At 38.3% G+C, this 18,782-nt stretch overlaps 1 protein-coding gene across 12 annotated transcripts in view; it reads left to right on the forward strand.

The window, feature by feature from the left end:
• Positions 1-4,712: 4,712 nt before the first annotated feature.
• LOC131144123 (protein COFACTOR ASSEMBLY OF COMPLEX C SUBUNIT B CCB4, chloroplastic) overlaps positions 4,713-18,782 on the forward strand; it is a 35,416-nt gene continuing 21,346 nt past the window's right edge. For 4 of the 12 annotated variants that reach the window (XR_009133699.1, XR_009133698.1, XM_058092523.1 and 1 more), the window contains exons 1-7: positions 4,728-4,904; positions 4,989-5,155; positions 10,361-10,460; positions 10,561-10,634; positions 11,629-11,813; positions 11,967-12,037; positions 12,665-12,748. Coding sequence is in view for 9 of the 12 variants with exons in the window: in XM_058092523.1 (XP_057948506.1) it covers positions 4,794-4,904; positions 4,989-5,155; positions 10,361-10,460; positions 10,561-10,634; positions 11,629-11,813; positions 11,967-12,037; positions 12,665-12,748 (792 nt within the window). In the remaining 3 variants the exon portion in view is untranslated. Of the gene's footprint in view, positions 4,905-4,988; positions 5,156-10,360; positions 10,461-10,560; positions 10,635-11,628; positions 11,814-11,966; positions 12,038-12,232; positions 12,474-12,664; positions 12,749-18,782 lie in introns of those variants that run through there. The other 8 variants (XM_058092527.1, XM_058092526.1, XM_058092525.1 and 5 more) reach the window with 5 other exon arrangements.

Consider the following 18,782-nt stretch of genomic DNA (forward strand, 5'->3'; position numbering starts at 1 on the left):
AGTTGTTTCTAATATTCATATGCATGATTTAAATATTTGATGTGCTGATAAATGTTATATGATACAGTATTATAAACAAACGTTTCAAACGTATAAGTTTGTATGAAAATGTGCATATATGCAGTCACACACTGTTATACCACTTTCTTCCTTACTGAGAGGTGTCTCACCCTATCTTACAACCTTTGTTTTCAGGTCTATCAGTGCGTCAGTCCTAGTAGCTAAAGGGACTGGGGAGATTATTTTGGTTAGCTTACGTAAGCATATGAATTTTGTATTAAACTCGGATGAAGTTCCTTTTTGGAGGGTTGTAATAATGAAAATTATTCTAAGTCCGAATTTATGTAAATTATGGATGTATTAGTAAGCTCTGGTATAAGTCTAGTAGAAATCCCAATGGATGTTTATGTTTTTCCGCGACATTTACATCATGATTATGTATGATTTATACTCGTACGTCCCTGTTTAGGGCGGGTTGTTTCCATATCTTGAACATGTATAGGTATTTGGTATAAGTGAGTGACACCTGGGTCCATTTAAAGAACCGGGTCGTTACACTATAAATATCATTTTGGTTGCTTAAGGGTTAAAAAAACCCAAAATCTCTCTCTCTCTCTCTCTCTCTCTCTCTCTCTCTCTCTCTCTCTCTCTCTCTCTACGATCCTTCGCCATTCGTCGTCAGTTTCGTCGATCAGAGGTTCCTGCGTAGATCAAAAGGAGAAACTCTACAACTATAGTGGATTAGATCATCGTTTTGAAGATTTTCGGGTTTTTCCCTAAAATCGAGGTAAGAATCTGATTTTGTTTTCAATTAGGTAGTTATATGGTAGTCGCGATTGCAGTGAAGTAATGTTCTGTGGTTTTTAGGTTTCGAGGATCCAAGGTCGTGTTTTGGACCGATCTGTACGTGTTTCAATTTTCAAATTTAAGGTAAGGGGAATTTGTTTACAACAATCTTTTTGTAAAACTAAACCGCTAAAAAGTTAATTTATGTATATATGAATGATTTGACTAGTTATTTACTAAATTCCATTGGGTAAAAATACAGGTTTTACAATTTTTACAGTTTTGGAAAAAATAGGGGTTTTGACGTATGATCTCCAAATGTTTTAAAAACTTCCTTATTTGCATTATTATGTATGTAGGAGATGCTTTAATCCCTTATTTCTCAGTTAAATAATGTTTATTGTATTATATGCTATATAACAGATTTTTTTATCAAACCTAGTGTGACATATGTATTGAAATGAAATGTGGGAATCTTTTATACTACTTATGTGAATTATGGGAATTGAATTTCCATTTTTCTATACTGAAAATGTGGAAAACAGGTGCCGATTATATATCGTGCTATATACGTAAAAAGGGTAAATCGAGAGGGTGTGTGTTGGTTTATACCCGATGTAACTATATGAGTTTGTGAAAAATACTGGATTTGCACAAGTTATTATATCTTCATTATAAATTGTATATATGACAAATGGAACCACAACTTGCTACCAAAGGAGTTGAAAGATACTTTAGTAAAGGAGTTGAAAAAGACTTCAGTGATGGAGTTGAAAAATACTTCAAACTAAAGGAGTTGAAAAATATTTCAGTGATGGAGTTGAAAAATACTTCAAACTAGAGGGGTTGAAAGATACTCCCAATGGCACAGTTCCGTAGCTAGTAGGGTACAATGCAGCCACACATGTGAATCAGTGTGGGTACAGAGATAGTCCGTAGTCGGTTTGCAGGAGTAATGAAACCATTGGTGAAACAATGGATCAGGTGGGGCAGTCAGACTGTATAATAGATACTTGACAGTGCCTGCACAAACATGACACGTTAGAGTTATCAGTGCACAACCCATGCCACGGGGTAAATAGGCATAATATGTCATACCAAATTGGTTGTTGTTCTAACACTCATATACATGATTTAAAAGTTATTATGGGAAATTCATGTGATTTATGTTGATATATATTTCGCATTACAGTATTGAAAATATTCATTATATGTATCAGTTTTAAATGGCTATAAGCGCATGCGGTCACACACTGTTGTAATATCTTCCACCTTACTGATAAGTGTCTCACCCTTTATACAACCTTTGTTTTCAGGTCCTTCAAGACGTAAGTCCTTGGTGCTAGAGGGATTGGGAAGGTGGTTTTTGAGTTTAGTTTACGTAAGTGTGTTATGTATGTAATAAACTTAGTTGAAGTGATTTTGTTGAAGATTGTAAGAACTGATTATGTTTTAAGTATGAATGTCTGTGTTGGAGATTTTGACTAGTAAACTCTGGTATATGTCTAATAGGAAATCCTGATGGATGTTTATGTTTTTCCGCAACATTTACATTATCGTTATGTATGAGTTACACTCGTATGTCCCTGTTTAAGACTAGTTGTTTATATATGTTTATCAGGTACATGTATTTTATATGTTTGGTAGCAATATGGGTCCGTTAAATGGGTCAGGTCGTTACAACAACTCTCTAACTTTTATTACTCCTGTTACAACATCCTGGAAAATGGTACGAATGGTGAGGAATAATAATATTATAAGTTCGATGGACTCCCTACTAACCGATTATTTACCTAGGTGCGGTTAGTTTATCTAATTATTACTCGTTGATTGGTCTCTAGACTAATCCTATGCCAAGGAACGAGTAGTCTCGGTCTGCTTTTACCAGAGTTAGGATTGAGAGTTTAGTTATGCGAGGGGAAGGTACTAGCTGTTCTACGAACAATACCTAATCAATTATGAATTATCCCTAAATTGGATCTAATGGTATTTAATTACCTCCTTAAAAAATATTTAAAATTTAAAAAGAAAATGAGAGGGTCTTGTTAGATAAACCCTTCTCATAACTAATATAGGTGAGATCTGAAATACCTCTTTATCCTTTATTTAATTATTAGGACGCACACACACAAAAAGAAAATGTATACAGATAATAAATTCACCAAATTTGATAAAAAAGAGTCTTCAAAACATTTCTAGATTTTTCTAATTTTTTTTAGAATTTTCTAAAAAAAATTTCAACATTTTTATGCAATGTTATTGGATTTTTAAAGACTTCTTTCTTTCATTTTTGATATTTTCCTTTTTTTTTGTTCAAGTCAAAATAACTCAAATAACTTTTATTTATTTAGTTTTATTTTTAAAAATAATTTTATGATTTTTTAATGATTTTTACTATTTTTTCTAATATTTTAAAAAATATAAAATCAATTAAAATCAATTTTAAAACTAAATAAATGAACCTACGGTTCAAACTGGGGTAGACTGGTTCAATCGGTCCAGTTGGCCACGTGTCATTTAGAAATGGAGACTGTTGGTATTGCTTTTTTTTTTTTTTTTTTTAAATTTATGCAGCAAGGTGATGTTAGTAGGACGTCACCTGCCATGTTACATGCCATGATTAGCTTTGGGGATTTGATGCGAATCATTGACATGATGACAATTTGTCTATCTAAAGAAAACATATATTAGATAGTCAGGATTGCGTCACATCATTCTTTGAATGCGCAGTCCAAATTGCGCCATGTGTCACTGTCTGTATTGTTACACGTGTCCAATCTATATATAAAAACTTTTTATTTTCTCCACTTTTCTTCTTCTCATCTTTCTCTTATTTTCCTTTTTCTCTATTTTCTCTCTTATGAATCTCACTTTTTTTTGTTTTCATTTTTGTAGGTAGAAGAAAGCAAAGGCCAATTTGATCAACCCGAACCCTAAGATAAATTCCCTTTCTTTATTCTTTTCTTGTTATTATGTATGAATTTTTCTCAAGTTCTCTTGCATTTTCTTAAGATCCAAACATAATTTGGGATGATGATTGACCTAAGTTAAGTTCTTGTCCAAGTTTGGGTTAAGGCTAGGGTTTTGGTGAAGAGGTTATGGGACTTGGGTTCTGGTTATGGTTGAATTGGTCCAGGAATATGAGTTTGGGCTATGGTTGAATTGAGCCAGGCCCAATTAGGTTGTGAGTTTGAATAGGCTCAGGCTTAGGCCAATGGGTTGGACTGTTTCAAGCCAAATTGAGTCAGGCTCAACTGAGTCTTATAATGTTGGCCTTAAACCAGTTGTGGATTGGCTGACTTAATTTGAATCGGACCCAATTGGGTGTCTCCTATATTTTGGGCTTTAACTTGGGTCTTGGGCTTGACTCAATTTGGGAAATGAGCTTGACACATTAAATGAACTTGAATTTAATTAAACGGGGCTTAACCAATTGAGTAGAATCCAATAAGGCCAAACTGAGAAACACGCTTAATGGTTTTAGTTTAGTTGGGCTAACAATTAATGGTCAATAGAAAATACTTCCATAGAGAATATGATATTTGAAATGATACTTTTAATATCATTAGGACTACAACCATGATATATGGAGAATTGATAGCACTAGATGTGATCAACTACGCCACGAAACATTATCAATTTATCACAATTTAAAGTAATACAACTATAAATATCTTAATTTTTTAGTTACACATCTAACACTTTGACCAATTAAAATGTTGTGTTAGTGTCTCTTTAAATTGAATTGAAAGTGAAAAATACTATAATTCAAAGTCACAACATTTTAAAATGTATACTCTCAATATCCAATTAACGTAATAAAATTTGGAGACTCTAAACCTTAACAACGTAACTTTGGAACTTGAATTTAGCTTGGAATGAATTAAACAAATTATCAAAAAAGGAAAAAAATAGTCAAAAAATCCAGATGACCAGTTACGACTGCACATAGTTTATCCTCCGCTGGACCTCTACTAAGCCCTGAGAAAAAATAGTACAGTATTTCAATGGAAGCGGGAAGACTACTCTGTCCCGTTCCAACTCCATGGAAGAATCCCAAACGCCCTCTCTCTTCCACTTTCCCGCTCTTCACTGTTAGGGCTTCTTCGAAATTACAGGTCCTCTCTCTCTCTCTCTCTCTCTCTCTCCTTCTGCATTGAAGTGCAGCTTTTTCTGAACATGTGTTTCCTTTGAACGAGAAGGGGAGTTACAGAGGGCCGAAGCCGAAGAGGGATTTGGTGGCCGATTGGGTATCAAGCAACGACGGCGCCGTTCGAAGTTTGCCGATATATGTTGGAGGGGTTTCTCTAATGGCCGTTCTTTTTAACCGTACTGTTTCAGGCATCGCACCTGTTGCCGATGCTAGCAGGTTAGCGTCGCCTTCTCTGCCCTTCAACTTTCTTCTTAATTTAACTTCCTTTAAAGTTTTTAAATGTTGAATTTATCGCCGGAAGTATAGAGGCGGGAAACTGTATTGAAGAAATCCTCAATTGTTGCTGTACTCGATGATCAGCAATGGAAGGAATTTTCTACTTTTCTGCTCTTTCGGGCTGAAACCTACAAAATGCTGATTAAACGATGTTGAGTTGTTGATAACAAATTAATATGCATTTATTCGAATTAATGGAGTTGGGTTCCTTTATTTCTGGATGCCACTCCCTGTATGGTAGTTTCATCCTTCTGATTGATTCCACCTTGTTGCTGATAGAAAGGAGAGAACAAATAAAATAGAGACTGAAATTGAATCAAAGAAACTGTTGTATATTTCTCCACACGTCACTGCCACTGCACAGTACAGTATATAAACACAGAGCAGGGAGCAGAAAGTATTCTTTCGTAACAGGATAACAGAAAGGGAGAATAACAGAAATTATTCTTTTAACAAAAAAATATTCTTGAGCAGGTGGTAGAGTATTGGGTGGTTGAGTATTGCTGATTGCGAGCCAAACATGTCTGGAAGAATAGCGAGGCTCGATCTGAGAGAGGCAAATCTGGAAGTTGATAAGGGCTTTGTGAAAATATCAGCTAATTGATCCTTGCTTGAAAGAAATGAAACCTGAAGAGCTTTGGCTTGAATCCGATCGCGTACAAAATGATAGTCAACATCGAAATGTTTGGTGTGAGAATGCATCATAGGATTCATAGAGAGGTAAGTTGCTCCCAAATTATCACAATAAAGGGTTGGAGGTGTGGATGAAAAAATACCCAATTTAGATAAGAGAGATTGTAACCACAGTAATTCACAAGTTCCATGAGCAAGAGCCTTGTAATCGGCCTCTGTACTTGATCTGGCTATAGTAGATTGCTTCTTTGAGCTCCATGACACTAAGTTGCTTCCATAAAAGACACAATAACCTCCAGTTGACTTTCTGTCATCTGGACACCTTGCCCAGTCGACATTGATGTAGGCAGCCAGAGATGAAGTGGTAGAAGGTTGCAGAAGTAAGCCATAATGAAGGGTATGCTTTAAATAGCATAAAATGCGCTTAACTCTCTGCCAATGAGATAAACATGGAACATGCATGTATTGACAAACACGATTGACAGAAAAGGCTAGGTTTGGCCTGGTGAAGAGTAAGTCTTGCAAATTGTCCACTACACTACGATATAACGTAGAATCAGTTACAAGAGTGGAGTCAAAGGCAGATAACTTTGTTGATGAAGACATAGGGCTATTGACTGGCTTGCAGTTAAGCATGTTCATCTTTTTGAGCAAATCCAAAATATATTTCCATTGAGAAAGCATGAGGCCAGTAGAGTTACAACGACATTCAAGACCCAAAAAGTATTGTAAGGCCCCCAGATCCTTCAGTGGAAAATTAGTGCTCAAAATAGATATGAAGTGAGAAATCATGCTTTGACTGGAGCCATAATCACAATATCGTCAACATAGACAAGGAAGTAAACAATCACTGATTGATGACGATAAATAAATAAAGAGGCCTTTGATTTTGAAACAGCAAACCCCAATTCCAGCAGTCGAGAGCTGGGTCGTGCATACCAGGCATGGGGAGCTTGTTTAAGACTGTATGGAGCTCGATTGAGTTTACAGACATAGTGGGGAAATTGAGGATGTATAAACCCAGGTGGTTGAGTCATGAACACGTGCTCATCAAGAATACCATGTAAAAATGCATTTTGAACGTCCAACTGATGAATCGGCCAGCAAGATGAAATAGAAATTGAGAGAACTAACCTGATAGTAGTAGGTTTGACCACGGGACTAAATGTTTCAGTGTAATCAAAACCTGCAAGCTGACTGTAACCTTTAGCAACCAGGCGTGCTTTACGTTGCTTAATGGAACCATTGGACAGATGCTTTGTCTTAAAGATCCATCGACATCCAACTACATTCTGATTGGAGGTAGGAGGAACCAGCGACCAGGTATTGGTGGACATTAGCGCATCAAACTCAAGCTGCATCGCATGCCGCCATTCGGGAAACCGGGAGGCTTGAGTAATAGAGGTGGGCTCCTTTGGAACAGCAACTGAGGTAGTATGGGTGCGAGGTGGAGGCCATGAAATGGTGCCATCCGTTCGGATTTTAGGGCAAGACTTGTTGGCTTTGGCTCTGGTTTGCATAGGATGGGTTGATGTGGAGGGGATCGTAGGAGAGGGAGGAGAAGAACTCGGCGATGAGGATGATAACGAAGTGGAGTCAAGAGAAGCCCTTGGTACGGGAGTGGATGGGCTAGAGTGAAGAGAGGGTTCGGGTGCAGCTGAGGGAAATTGGGCCTGGGAGCCAAGAGTGGGAGAGTGAGTTGGAGGCCAAATGTTAGTAGGAGAGATAGTTGGGCTGGGCCAAGTTGATGAGTGGGTAGAGGACGAAGAGCCAATGGGCCCAAGCATAGAAGTGGGGGGGGGGGGGGGGAAGGGAAACGTGAGATGGAATGGGTTGAGTTGAGGATTGCTGAAAGTTGCCTGAGCTAGAGCAGAAAATGGAAAAATATTTTCATCAAACAAAACATCCCGGGAAATGTACATACGGGTAGTAGGAACATGAAAATACAAATAGCCATGATGAGAAAAGCTATATCCAAGAAAAACACATGGAAGAGATTTGAAGCTCATTTTGTGATGATTATATGGCCTAAGATTAGGCCAACATTGGCAACCGAAAGTTTTTTAAAAACATGTAGTCGGGTTTGTGATGAAATTATGCTTCAAATGGTGATTTGTTTTAAGGTGGGAGTGGGGAGGCAATTAATTAAAAAAACAGTAGTAACAAAGGCATCAGACCAGTAAGAGTGAGGCAAGGATGAATAAGCTAGAAAAGCAAGACCTGTTTCCACAATGTGTCTGCGTTTCCGTTCAACCGAACCATTTTGTGAGTGAGCATGGGGACAAGAAATGCAATGACAAATACCAAAGGATTTTAACACATTATTAAGAGTTCAAAATTCACCACCCCAATCAGATTGTAATGAACGAATTTTTGTATTAAAGAGAGTTTCTACATGGCGTTTGAAAAATAGAAAAGTTGAAACGACATCAGATTTACATTGTAACGGAAAAATCCCAGTAAATCGACTGTAGTCATCAACAACGAAACATAATAACGGAAACCACCACGAGAGAGTAACGGTGTAGGGCCCCAAACATCTGAGAAAATGAGAGAAAGAGGAGCAGGTGAACGATGAGGTGATCTACCATATGGAAGCTAACGCAGTTTGGCCTTGCAGCACGATGAACATAAACCCAAGGACGAAGAGGAAGTGGTAGGCAAAGACATATGGGAGATTATTCTGTGCACTACTTGCATGGAAGGGTGGCCTAGCCGAGCATGCTACTGAGAGGGAGAGACACGCTCACCAACATGAGCTTGAGGTGAAGATGATGGAAACATGTACATGCCATCCTTAGTAGGACCGCGAAGGAGAACTTTCTAGGTATGGGAATCCTTCACACAGAAAAAGGAAGAGTGAAACTCAAAATATACAAAATTATCTTCTCATAGTTTCCGGACAGAAATTAAATTTTTAGAAGTTAAAGGAACATGATAGAGTTTGGAGAGATGAATATTGCCATTTGAAGATGAGATGGTGGAGCTTCCAACATGATGTATCGGGAGAGAGGAGCCATCACCGGCACGAACCTGCTCATCGCCCTTATATTCAGATGAGTTAAGAGATAGATTGGAAAAGTCATGGGTGAAGTGATGGGTAGCTGCAGAGTCAGGGTACCAGTTGGGATTAGCAAGAGTGGGGGTAGATTGCTGAAATTGTGGACTTGAAGTAAGATGTGCCGAGAGGGAGGGTGGAGGGGGAGACTGGTAGCTAAAATCAATTTTGTGGTAGCATGTGAAGGCAGTATGGCCTTTCTTATGGCACACCTGACAGGTAGGACGATTAGGTGAAAAAGGAATAGGGGAGGAGGAGGAGTGATGACCGCCATGCCTGCCACGACCACCACGACCTTGGAAGTTGCCCCGGACATGTGAGAAGCCACGGCCACGAGAGAAGCTGGAAGCAGATTTTGTCCGAGTGGAGTTAGCAGAGAACTCAGGGGAAGCTGTAAGGGTGGAGCTCTGATGATTTAATCTGGCCTCATGCATAAGGAGATAACTGTAAACTTGAGCAGGTGTGAGAGGATCCACATGAGTAGAGATGGACGTAACAAGGGAGTCGTAATCTGAGCCTAAACCAGCCAAGAGAAAAGTGATGAAATCAAATGATGAAATAATTTTACCAGCAGCCATGGCAAGAGAATCTTGGAGCAGCTTTGCACAACGATAGTATTCAACGATGAAATCTGAACCCTTTTTGAGGGTGGTGAGCTGTAGCTGAACTTGCATAATACTAGATTTGATTTTGCAGCAAATAAATGTTCAAGAATTTCCACACCTCACGAGAAGAGGTAGCTGTGAGAACTTGAGCAATCAGTGTTTCAGAAAGAGAGGAAATCAGAAAGCTGATGATGGCTTAATCTTGCTGTTGCCAGGTGAGAAACTCAGAGGATGGTTTGTCGAGCGGAGGGGGAGGAACAATAGAGCCATCAATGTATCCAAATAGGTTCTGGCCTTTGAGATAAGGAATGATTTGTGCCTTCCACAACAAATAGTTGTCATGGTTTAGCTTTACTGTAATAAAAATGATGGGAGAAGGAAGCAAAGTAACAGGCGATTGTTTTTGGGAAGAGGATCCAGCGGGAAGATCAGCCATGAAGAGTGTGTTGCGAGCTTCAGGCTGAGAGCACAAGAAAAATGAACGTGAGTCCTAAAGGAGCTCTGATACCATGATAGAAAAGAGAGAACAAATAAAATAGAGACTGAAATTGAATCAAAGAAACTGTTGTATATTTCTCCACACATCACAGCCACTGCACAGTACAGTATATATACACAGAGCAGGGAGCAGAAAGTATTCTTTTGTAACAGGATAACAGAAAGGGGGAATAACAGAAAATATTCTTTTAACAAAAAATTATTCTTCAGCAGTTGGTAGAGTATTGGGTGGTTGAGTATTGCTGATAGTTGCTGACTAACATAATTTTCTCCAGTAGCTTGAGACTATAATCAATGGGTTTGCTTTGCTGTTGCTTGGTAAAATTCACGTGCAGTGTTTTCATCTGGCAGCTCTCAGTCAAGAGCAGATTTATTAACACTTGGTTTGGCTGTTACCAGCATTCTAACTGGTCTAGTGTGGCTCTCAATTCGACCGAAAACTATTGCTGTGGTGAGGTGTTCCTCAAACATTGAAGTGAATAGTTTTGCAGATTTAGTTTCATTTTGTTTTGTTCTAGAATAATTCACTTCATTCTATTTTGTAATTTCAGGTAAATCTTGAAGGTGTGGAGTGTAGGAGGGTCTATTCTGGCCTCCCTGATTTTGTTGTTTCTGAGTTACTATGGTAATAGTTCTTACATAAGTTTCACAACAATGTTGGAGTTTTATTTCTTTCTCCCGTGCTTCATTTATCATTCTTGTATGACTCCATGAAAATTTCTTTTCAGACTGCCAAATGTTAAATGGCTAAACTTCAGCAGCATATATATTTTTTTAATATAGTTGGGTCACTGACATTAACTATATGTTTGGTACATAGGAATGGAATTGATTTTATCGTTTGATTTTTCTTTTTCTTTCTTTTGCATATTCTTCATTCATTTTTCATTCCATTCCGTTCAGCGATCCAATCATGACATAATGGTCTAATTTGAGCCTACTCATTGTTTATAATTCCATTCCATTTTTTGCATATTCTTCATTCATTTTTCATTCCATTCCGTTCAGCGATCCAATCATGACATAATGGTCTAATTTGAGCCTACTCATTGTTTATAATTCCATTCCATTTTTTGCCACATATTTAATTAATATATAAATTTATTTTTAAAATTATAGTTTAATATGTCCTAATTCTATATGAATTGCTGAATGCAAAACTGCAATCATAATTAAAAAATAGGTAATGATTAAAATTTTTCAAAAATTAAATAATTAAGGAAAATTAGAAAAGCTATTGAAATTTAGTACCCTTAGAAAGGAAAATCATTAATCTGCTGTATGCATGTGAAAATGCTCATATGCATGCACAAATGTGCATTTGCATATGCATGCTAATCAAGAGTCTGAACTCTATAGAGGGCATTATGCATGTCGCCTTATTTCTATATTGGGCAAGGCTGTTTCTATGTTTTGAAATGACCTATAGGTTTGAGTGCAACACCCTTACCATTTGGTCACCCTAAAGAAAATTCACTTGTGAGAGATTAATTTGAGAATGGGATTTAGAAATACTTAAAGCACTCATTGGAGAGAGAACCTTTAGTGATTGCTAAGAAAAATTGCTGATCTGGTCCACTTCAACTGGGCTGGTCACTGATTTTTGTGCCTACTCTCAGGGTATGGGAAACTCTGTCACTTGCGACATGCTGCAGATCTTTAGTTGTTGTTTATGATTGCTTTTGTATCCTTCAAATCGGGGTTGCAGCTGAATCTCCAAGTGATAATGATGATGCCATTACTGTGGATGCCCATAAATTGATGCAGGGATCTTTATATCAAGGTGTTATGAAATCTGGAGCACGTAAGTAATTGAAAAACTGAGTATATCTTTAGAATTTTTGACTATTCTGTTATCTTATTAACACCCGTGATAGAATTTATGGACAACATTTCTGCTGAGGGATTAGCATAATATGACCGCTTCTCTTATTATTGTTATTATTTTTTTTAATAGAGAGCTACTTGGCCAACCTATCCCTTTATCCTGGGAAATCTGAGCTGCCATTTCTGCCTCTGAATACACAGGTAATCATGCATAGTTTTATTGTTCGCGATTCATGCCAAAAGAATTTTTGTCTTTAATTAAGATTCATGTATCATAATAGAAATGAAGCTTTCACACGTTTATTGAATAAGACAGAGTGAATCTTTAGTTGTTCTATTGATGAAATTATCACTGTTGTACATATTTTTTTGGGGTCATATTTATGCTTTTCTCAGGGCATTTTGTAGGTGTAATATTTGCACGAAGATTACAGCCTAATGTAATGCTAATTGCCTGAAGTTTCTCCCATTTTGGCTGGTGAATGGGTAAAAAGTACTGAATGGTGGCAAGTTATTATCACTTATTTTTGAAGAAAATCCTATTTGTTGAATGTTGTGAAGTGCAAAGGAGTTTCAGATACCTCAAAACAAAATTCTACTAATAAAAGCCTTACCTTAGCTACTTGGTTTTGCCCAAGGAATATGGTTAAATTATCAATACATGATATTAGTGAAAATGGAAGCCCAACTGTACTCTTTGTGCATATATCCATAAGCTATTTTCTGCTATTCATCACTGTTACTTTTTGGCTAAGAAGATTTCACTTAGTTCTCCTGTAAAAATTCTCCAAATCTGAGAAATTGGTGATTCTAAATTCATTTTTCTAGGCAGTCATTTTGCAGCCACTTGGAACCAAAGGAATTGCGATAATTGGTGGTGACACAATTAGGGGTTTCACAGGTTCTGATCAGGTACTTTCTTAGCTTTTAAATCTCATCCTCTTTTTTTTTTTTTTGGAAAATTGAGATGCATTCATTCAAATATAAAGTCCCTACACAAAGGTAGGGCTAAAATTATCCTTACATGTAGAGGTGTGCAATCGGCCGAACTCAATTAATTGAATTAACCGAAAAAATTCGTTTAACCATATGCCATAACCGAATTGACCCAATTAGCCTTCTTACTTAACCCTTACCCGACCGAACCAAATTTTTGGTTAATTTGGTTAACCGAATTTAGCCGAGCCAAATTACAATTTATTATGGGGGGGGGGGGGAAATGCTTTGTATGCTTTCAAAGTTCAACTTAATGATTTTCAAAAATCATTTCTATTGCATCCATGTTACCTTTTCATAAAATTTATTTTTACTTTTTATTATATCAATCAATTATTAATACATGGTAAACACTCAAGATACTAAGATGTAACTCATGTAAGTCTTTAACATTTAACAAAATCAACCAAAATTCAATCAAATTCAAATTCTCCTACATATAAATTGTCAAACACTCAAATTCACTTTGAACAAAATTTGTTTTTTTTTTTTTTATCAATTGGGTAAATATATTGATCACTGAGAATATATACAACTTCACTAGGCATTCCCAGGTCACCTTGATACCACAATGACAATACAAGTCAAAAGTCCCGAAATGCATCAAACCTGGGCATACCTAGGGGCCAAGGAACTGCCCAATCAATATACCAATACTCAAAGATACCACAAGAACATCAATACATGTCCTACAATATCAAATTGAAGAACATATCAAATTTATCAAAAACCGCCCTATAGATATGTCTTTGTATGACACTAATTAAATCTATACGAGGTATTACATGATTATCAAATCTTTTTCTATTCCTAGAGTGCCAAATAAAATAAACAGTAGTAGCCAAGCCAATTTTCTTCCCAGCTGAGTGAACTCCATTGCCTTTTGCTTCTTTATGTAACCATTTCACCGCTGCCTTGATTGAAGTCATAGCCCTTTTAATTCCAATCCACTTTCTTATGCTACCCCACACTTCAGCCGAGTACTTACAGCCGAAGCAAAGGTGTTCAAGTGTCTCCATATCCCTTTTACAGAAGGTACATCTTAAGTCAATCTCTACTCCTTGTATCTTGTCACAAGTTGGGAGCTTTCCCTTCCATCCCAGCCATAAGCAAAAGGCATACTTTGGGGAAATTCCATTATACCAGATAGATTTTATCCATGGCATTTTTTGACTCTTCTCCCTCCAGAAATCATAGAGTATATGCGAACCACTTCCCATTCTTTCCATATTTTCTATGGCTGCAGCCACACTCCCAGAATTCAGCACCAGCTGGTCTTTGATTTCAACCAAACTTTTGAATAGGGGGGAGTCATCTTTTTTAGCTACAGCATACTAGATTTCAACCTCCTTCAAGTAAAATTGATGGATCCATTTCGTCCATAAACTATCCTTTTTAGCTTGAACATTCCACAACGCTTTAGTCAACAGTGCTCTGTTCCATGTCTTGAGGTCAACCACTCCCAAGCCACCTTCTTGTTTTGGCTTACAGATTTCCCTCCAAGCAACCAAGGGCTTCCTCCTACCACCCCACAGGAATACTTGGCATAGCTTGATTACTTGGTTTAGAACATTCCCTGGAATTGGAAAAATGGCAAGCCAAAAACATTCAATCCCTTGGACAATTGAATTAATTATTTCTAATCTACCAGCATAAGACAAAGTGTGCCCAGGCCACCCTTTAAACAACCCAGCAATTCGATCAATCAAAGGCCTGTAATGGGCAGCATTCAGTTTAGATGACAGCAGTGGAACTCCCAGGTATCTGAAAGGAAATTCACCCTCTTTGAATCCTATTTGATTTAAAATAATCTCCAAGTCTCGTGGCTTCAAACCAGCCTGATAAAGGTTTGATTTCAAACAATTTGCTGAGAGACCAGAGCACTGAGAAAACTCCTTCAAGCAATCCATTAGATAATTTACTGAAACAGCATCTCCCTTAGAGAACAACATGAGATCATCGGCAAAGGCCAAGTGTGTAATCTTCAGTTCATCACATTTGGGATGGAATTTAAATCTAGATTTACCCTCCAAGGATTTGAGTAGCCTCGACAAGTACTCCACACAAATAACAAAAAGCAGGGGTGATAAGGATCACCCTGCCTAAGGCCCTTCCTCCCCTTGAAAAATCCATTCAACCTCCCATTCAGTGATACAGAGAAGGAAGCAGTCGAGACACACTCCATGATCCAAGTGATCATTTGAGCAGGAAAATTTAAATTCACCAACATATCCTTCAGGAAAGCCCACGAAATAGAGTCATAAGCTTTTCTCAGATCAATTTTCAGTAGGCATCGAGGGGATATTCTTTTCCTTTTGTATCCTCTTATCAGTTCCTGCACGAGATATATATTTATCACCATATTTCTCCCTTTGACAAACGCTGCTTGGGCTGGGTTTATCGGGTCTTCCAGGCATGGTTTAATTCTACCAGATATCAATTTAGCAATAACTTTATACAGAACATTGCAGCAGGATATTGGTCGATAATCACTCACTGTACAGGCATGACTAGTCTTAGGGATTAAAACAATAGAAGTATGATTTATCTGTTTTAACAGTTTGCCACTCTGAAAGAACTCCTTTACTGCTAAACAAAATTCATGACCAATGGTATTCCAAGCCTTCTTATAGAAACCTACAGAGTAACCATCAGGACCTGGAGCTTTATCATTCCCAATACTGAACAAAGCCTCTTTTATCTCCTCCTCTGATTTAGGTCTTAACATGTCATTCCTTCTTGTTTCATCCAACACAGCTCCCCTTTTTATCACCTGGGTATTTAAATTTGAATACCCAGAAGCTGAGAGTAGAAGGTCACAAACTCAAATGCCACCTGATCATATGACTTTGTAAGCTCACCATTCTGTTTCATAACAGTAGATATATGATTCCTGCATTTGTTCCTTCGCAACAGAGCATGGAAGAAAGAAGAGTTCCTATCACTGTACCTCAGGAACTTACACTTGGCCACTTGGGATAAGAACATCCTGTTAGCATTCTCCAACCTTACTGCTACACCTTTCTTATTATACAATTCCTTTTGCAATTGGAGGCAAGTAGGATCATCATGTAACTTACTCTGAATTTCCAAGAGTTCCTCACTTGCCTTCTCAGCTCGGACTGAGATATGGGAGAAGTGGCAAGCATTCAGGGATCTTAATGGCTTCTTCAAAGCTTGTAGTTTCCTAACAAAACAGAACTGTCTGCACCCATCATAGCTTCCCTGCCAAACTTCTTTAACTCTGTCCTGGAATTCGGGGTGGATTGCCCACATATTAAAGAACTTGAAAGGAAGTCTTCCTAACTCCAGTTCAGTAAACAAGGAAACCAGAGAAACTGAGTGATCAGACAGACTACCAGGAAACTGGTAGTGGACCTGAGAATTCCAGCCATTCAAATACCAAGCCTGATTTACCATTACTTTGTCAAGTTTACACCACACTCTCCCATTAGACCAGGTAAGAAAACAACTTGAGGATTTCAAGTTAGTCAAGCTGGCAACATTGAAGCATTCACTAATGTCTTTCATATCGTATACTGACGCTGGTACCTTATTTCTTTTCTCCTCATTATTCAAAACACAGTTAAAATCTCCTAACAGCATCCAAGGTCCAGTAAAGGCAAAACCAGTCTGGGTAATGTCCATCCATAATGGTCTTCTAGCAACTATTGTATTAAATCCATAGATGAAACTCATAAGCATTCATTCGATGTTACCTGGCATTTAACCAAGCAGTGTATGGTTTGCTCACTTTTATGACATACCTGCATCTTCACCTTCTAAGGATTCCAAAGAATTAGGATTCTTCCGGCCCTATGTAACTCAAAATTATTGACTTGTTCCCACAAACTGAATTTCCTACTCATCATTTTTTCCAATCTTTCCATAGATAGTTTTGTTTCCAAAATCCCCATAATATCCATTTAATTTTTCCTAATGAGATCCTCGATCCTTTGTTTTTTGTTTTAGGGGCATATTAAGGCCCCTTATATTTCATACAACCGTCTTCATTGTGCATGACGAGGGCTAGGCCCCCCTTTTTTAGTTTGTTGAGTTGAACCACCTCCTTTCTTCACATTTTTTTTGCTCTTGACAGCAGTACTTCCTTCATTTTTGGCTCTATTAGTTTGACTTGGACAACCAGCTTTGGTACCACCACTAGCCTTTAAGTCACATGCCTCCTGTTGGTACTCAATCCGACATGGATCAGGTTGGTAATCCACTTCTATATCATTGCCTCTAGTCCTAAGTTCAGAGTCCCTTTGAAAATCTATAGTAGTACCAACAGATCCACCTCCTTGCAGCCTAGCATTTCTAGAATCAACAAGAACCAAAGCATCAAGGCCAGTGTTAAGGACCCCCCCCCCCCCAAAAGTAGCATTACAAGCCTCCCCAATCCTCTCCTTCATCAGAGAAGACTGAACGCTCACACAATCAACTTCAGGGAATAAATCACATACCTGATTCATCTTTCTATAACCCAACTGGGCTGGCAAAGCCCCACAAATGGGATCAGACAAATACCCATCAGATGTGTCAGCCAAACATTCAGAAGTCCCCTCCTTCTCTTTTCCTTTATCTCCCTTTACCTGTTTATTATTCAGATTATTAACATTGTGGCATCCTGACCTTGGCATGTTGCTTTCCACTTCCTTTGGCTTTGCTGTTTCTACATCCCTTTTCTTAATTCCACAATAATTAACTGTGTGCCCAACATACTTGCAGTGAGTACAGAACCTGGGCAAGTTCTCATATACAACTTCTTGCACCATTTCCTCATCATCAGGGAGGGATACCTTTACTGAATATTTGATCTCCTTCGCAACATCTATCTCCACAAGCACTCTGGCATAAGAGATTCTGGCTTGCATCATAGTTAACTTATCAGCACATATTGGCTTACCCAGCTCAGAACATATCCTACCCAAGGCCATCAGATCCCACATCTCTATTGGTAGGTTCCTTAACTGAACCCAAACAGGTAAAGTGGACCTGTGCTCATATCCAAATTGGAACATCTTAGGCATCTTTTTCATATATAAAGTCCTACCATGGATCGCTTAAGGTGCCTGCTGCAATATCTCTTCTAGATCTTCTTCCTTCTGAAACTTGAATACTACCCACCCATCTGCATGCTTAATATAGTTAACCTTGACTTTCCACGAATTAACCAAAGTACCCAAAGTATCCCTACCAGGGAGTTTCCCAGCAAAGTAGCCCACAAGATACTTCTGGTATGAGTCTTCCGGTCGAGATAAATCAGTCATCTTCAGTTTAGCTCCACTACCATCTGTCTGGAACACAGGAATGGTAGTACAGCAACTAGGGTTCCTATTGTTCGCAAATAGCTCTGACCAGGGCACCCTTTTGTTGTTCCTCACTATTGTTCTTTCTTCATTCACCTTCTTTCCATTATTTTTTTCCTTCAACCCTTCATCTCGGTCAGCCGGGGCTTTAGATTCCACACTGACAGAATCCTCCTCCACCCTATCTCCCCACGATTGCTTCTTGCTATTTTCATTTTCATTTATGCATCTCTCCAAGGAGTCCTCACTTCCCACAAGTCCAAGTGCTTCCATTATCCTTTCATTCAATACCATCGGGGTAGGTTGAATCTGTTCCGCGGTCATTTCAGACTTCCTCAAGTATTCCAATTGGCTTGCATGTTCATCTCGCTTGTTCTGTAGGCTATCAAACAGTGTTGTGGACGGCAAAGGCTTGCGCGACTCTAGAAACCTTTTCTCTGCCTCTTCCTCGAGTCTTTCATACTCTGCGATTTTTTCAGAATACTTTTTTGTGACCCACTGCCCCCTCCTGCCCCCTTTAGCAACAATAAACATGAGAGCATTCTCAATCATTTCCTTCCTACCTTCTTTGCTTTCCATTGCAACCTTAATCCAACTCTTCGAACCACCAGCCATCGGCCAAGGGACGTTCAAATTCAAAA

The sequence above is a fragment of the Malania oleifera genome, chromosome 12, assembly GCF_029873635.1.
Source record: "Malania oleifera isolate guangnan ecotype guangnan chromosome 12, ASM2987363v1, whole genome shotgun sequence".
NCBI lineage: Eukaryota > Viridiplantae > Streptophyta > Magnoliopsida > Santalales > Ximeniaceae > Malania > Malania oleifera.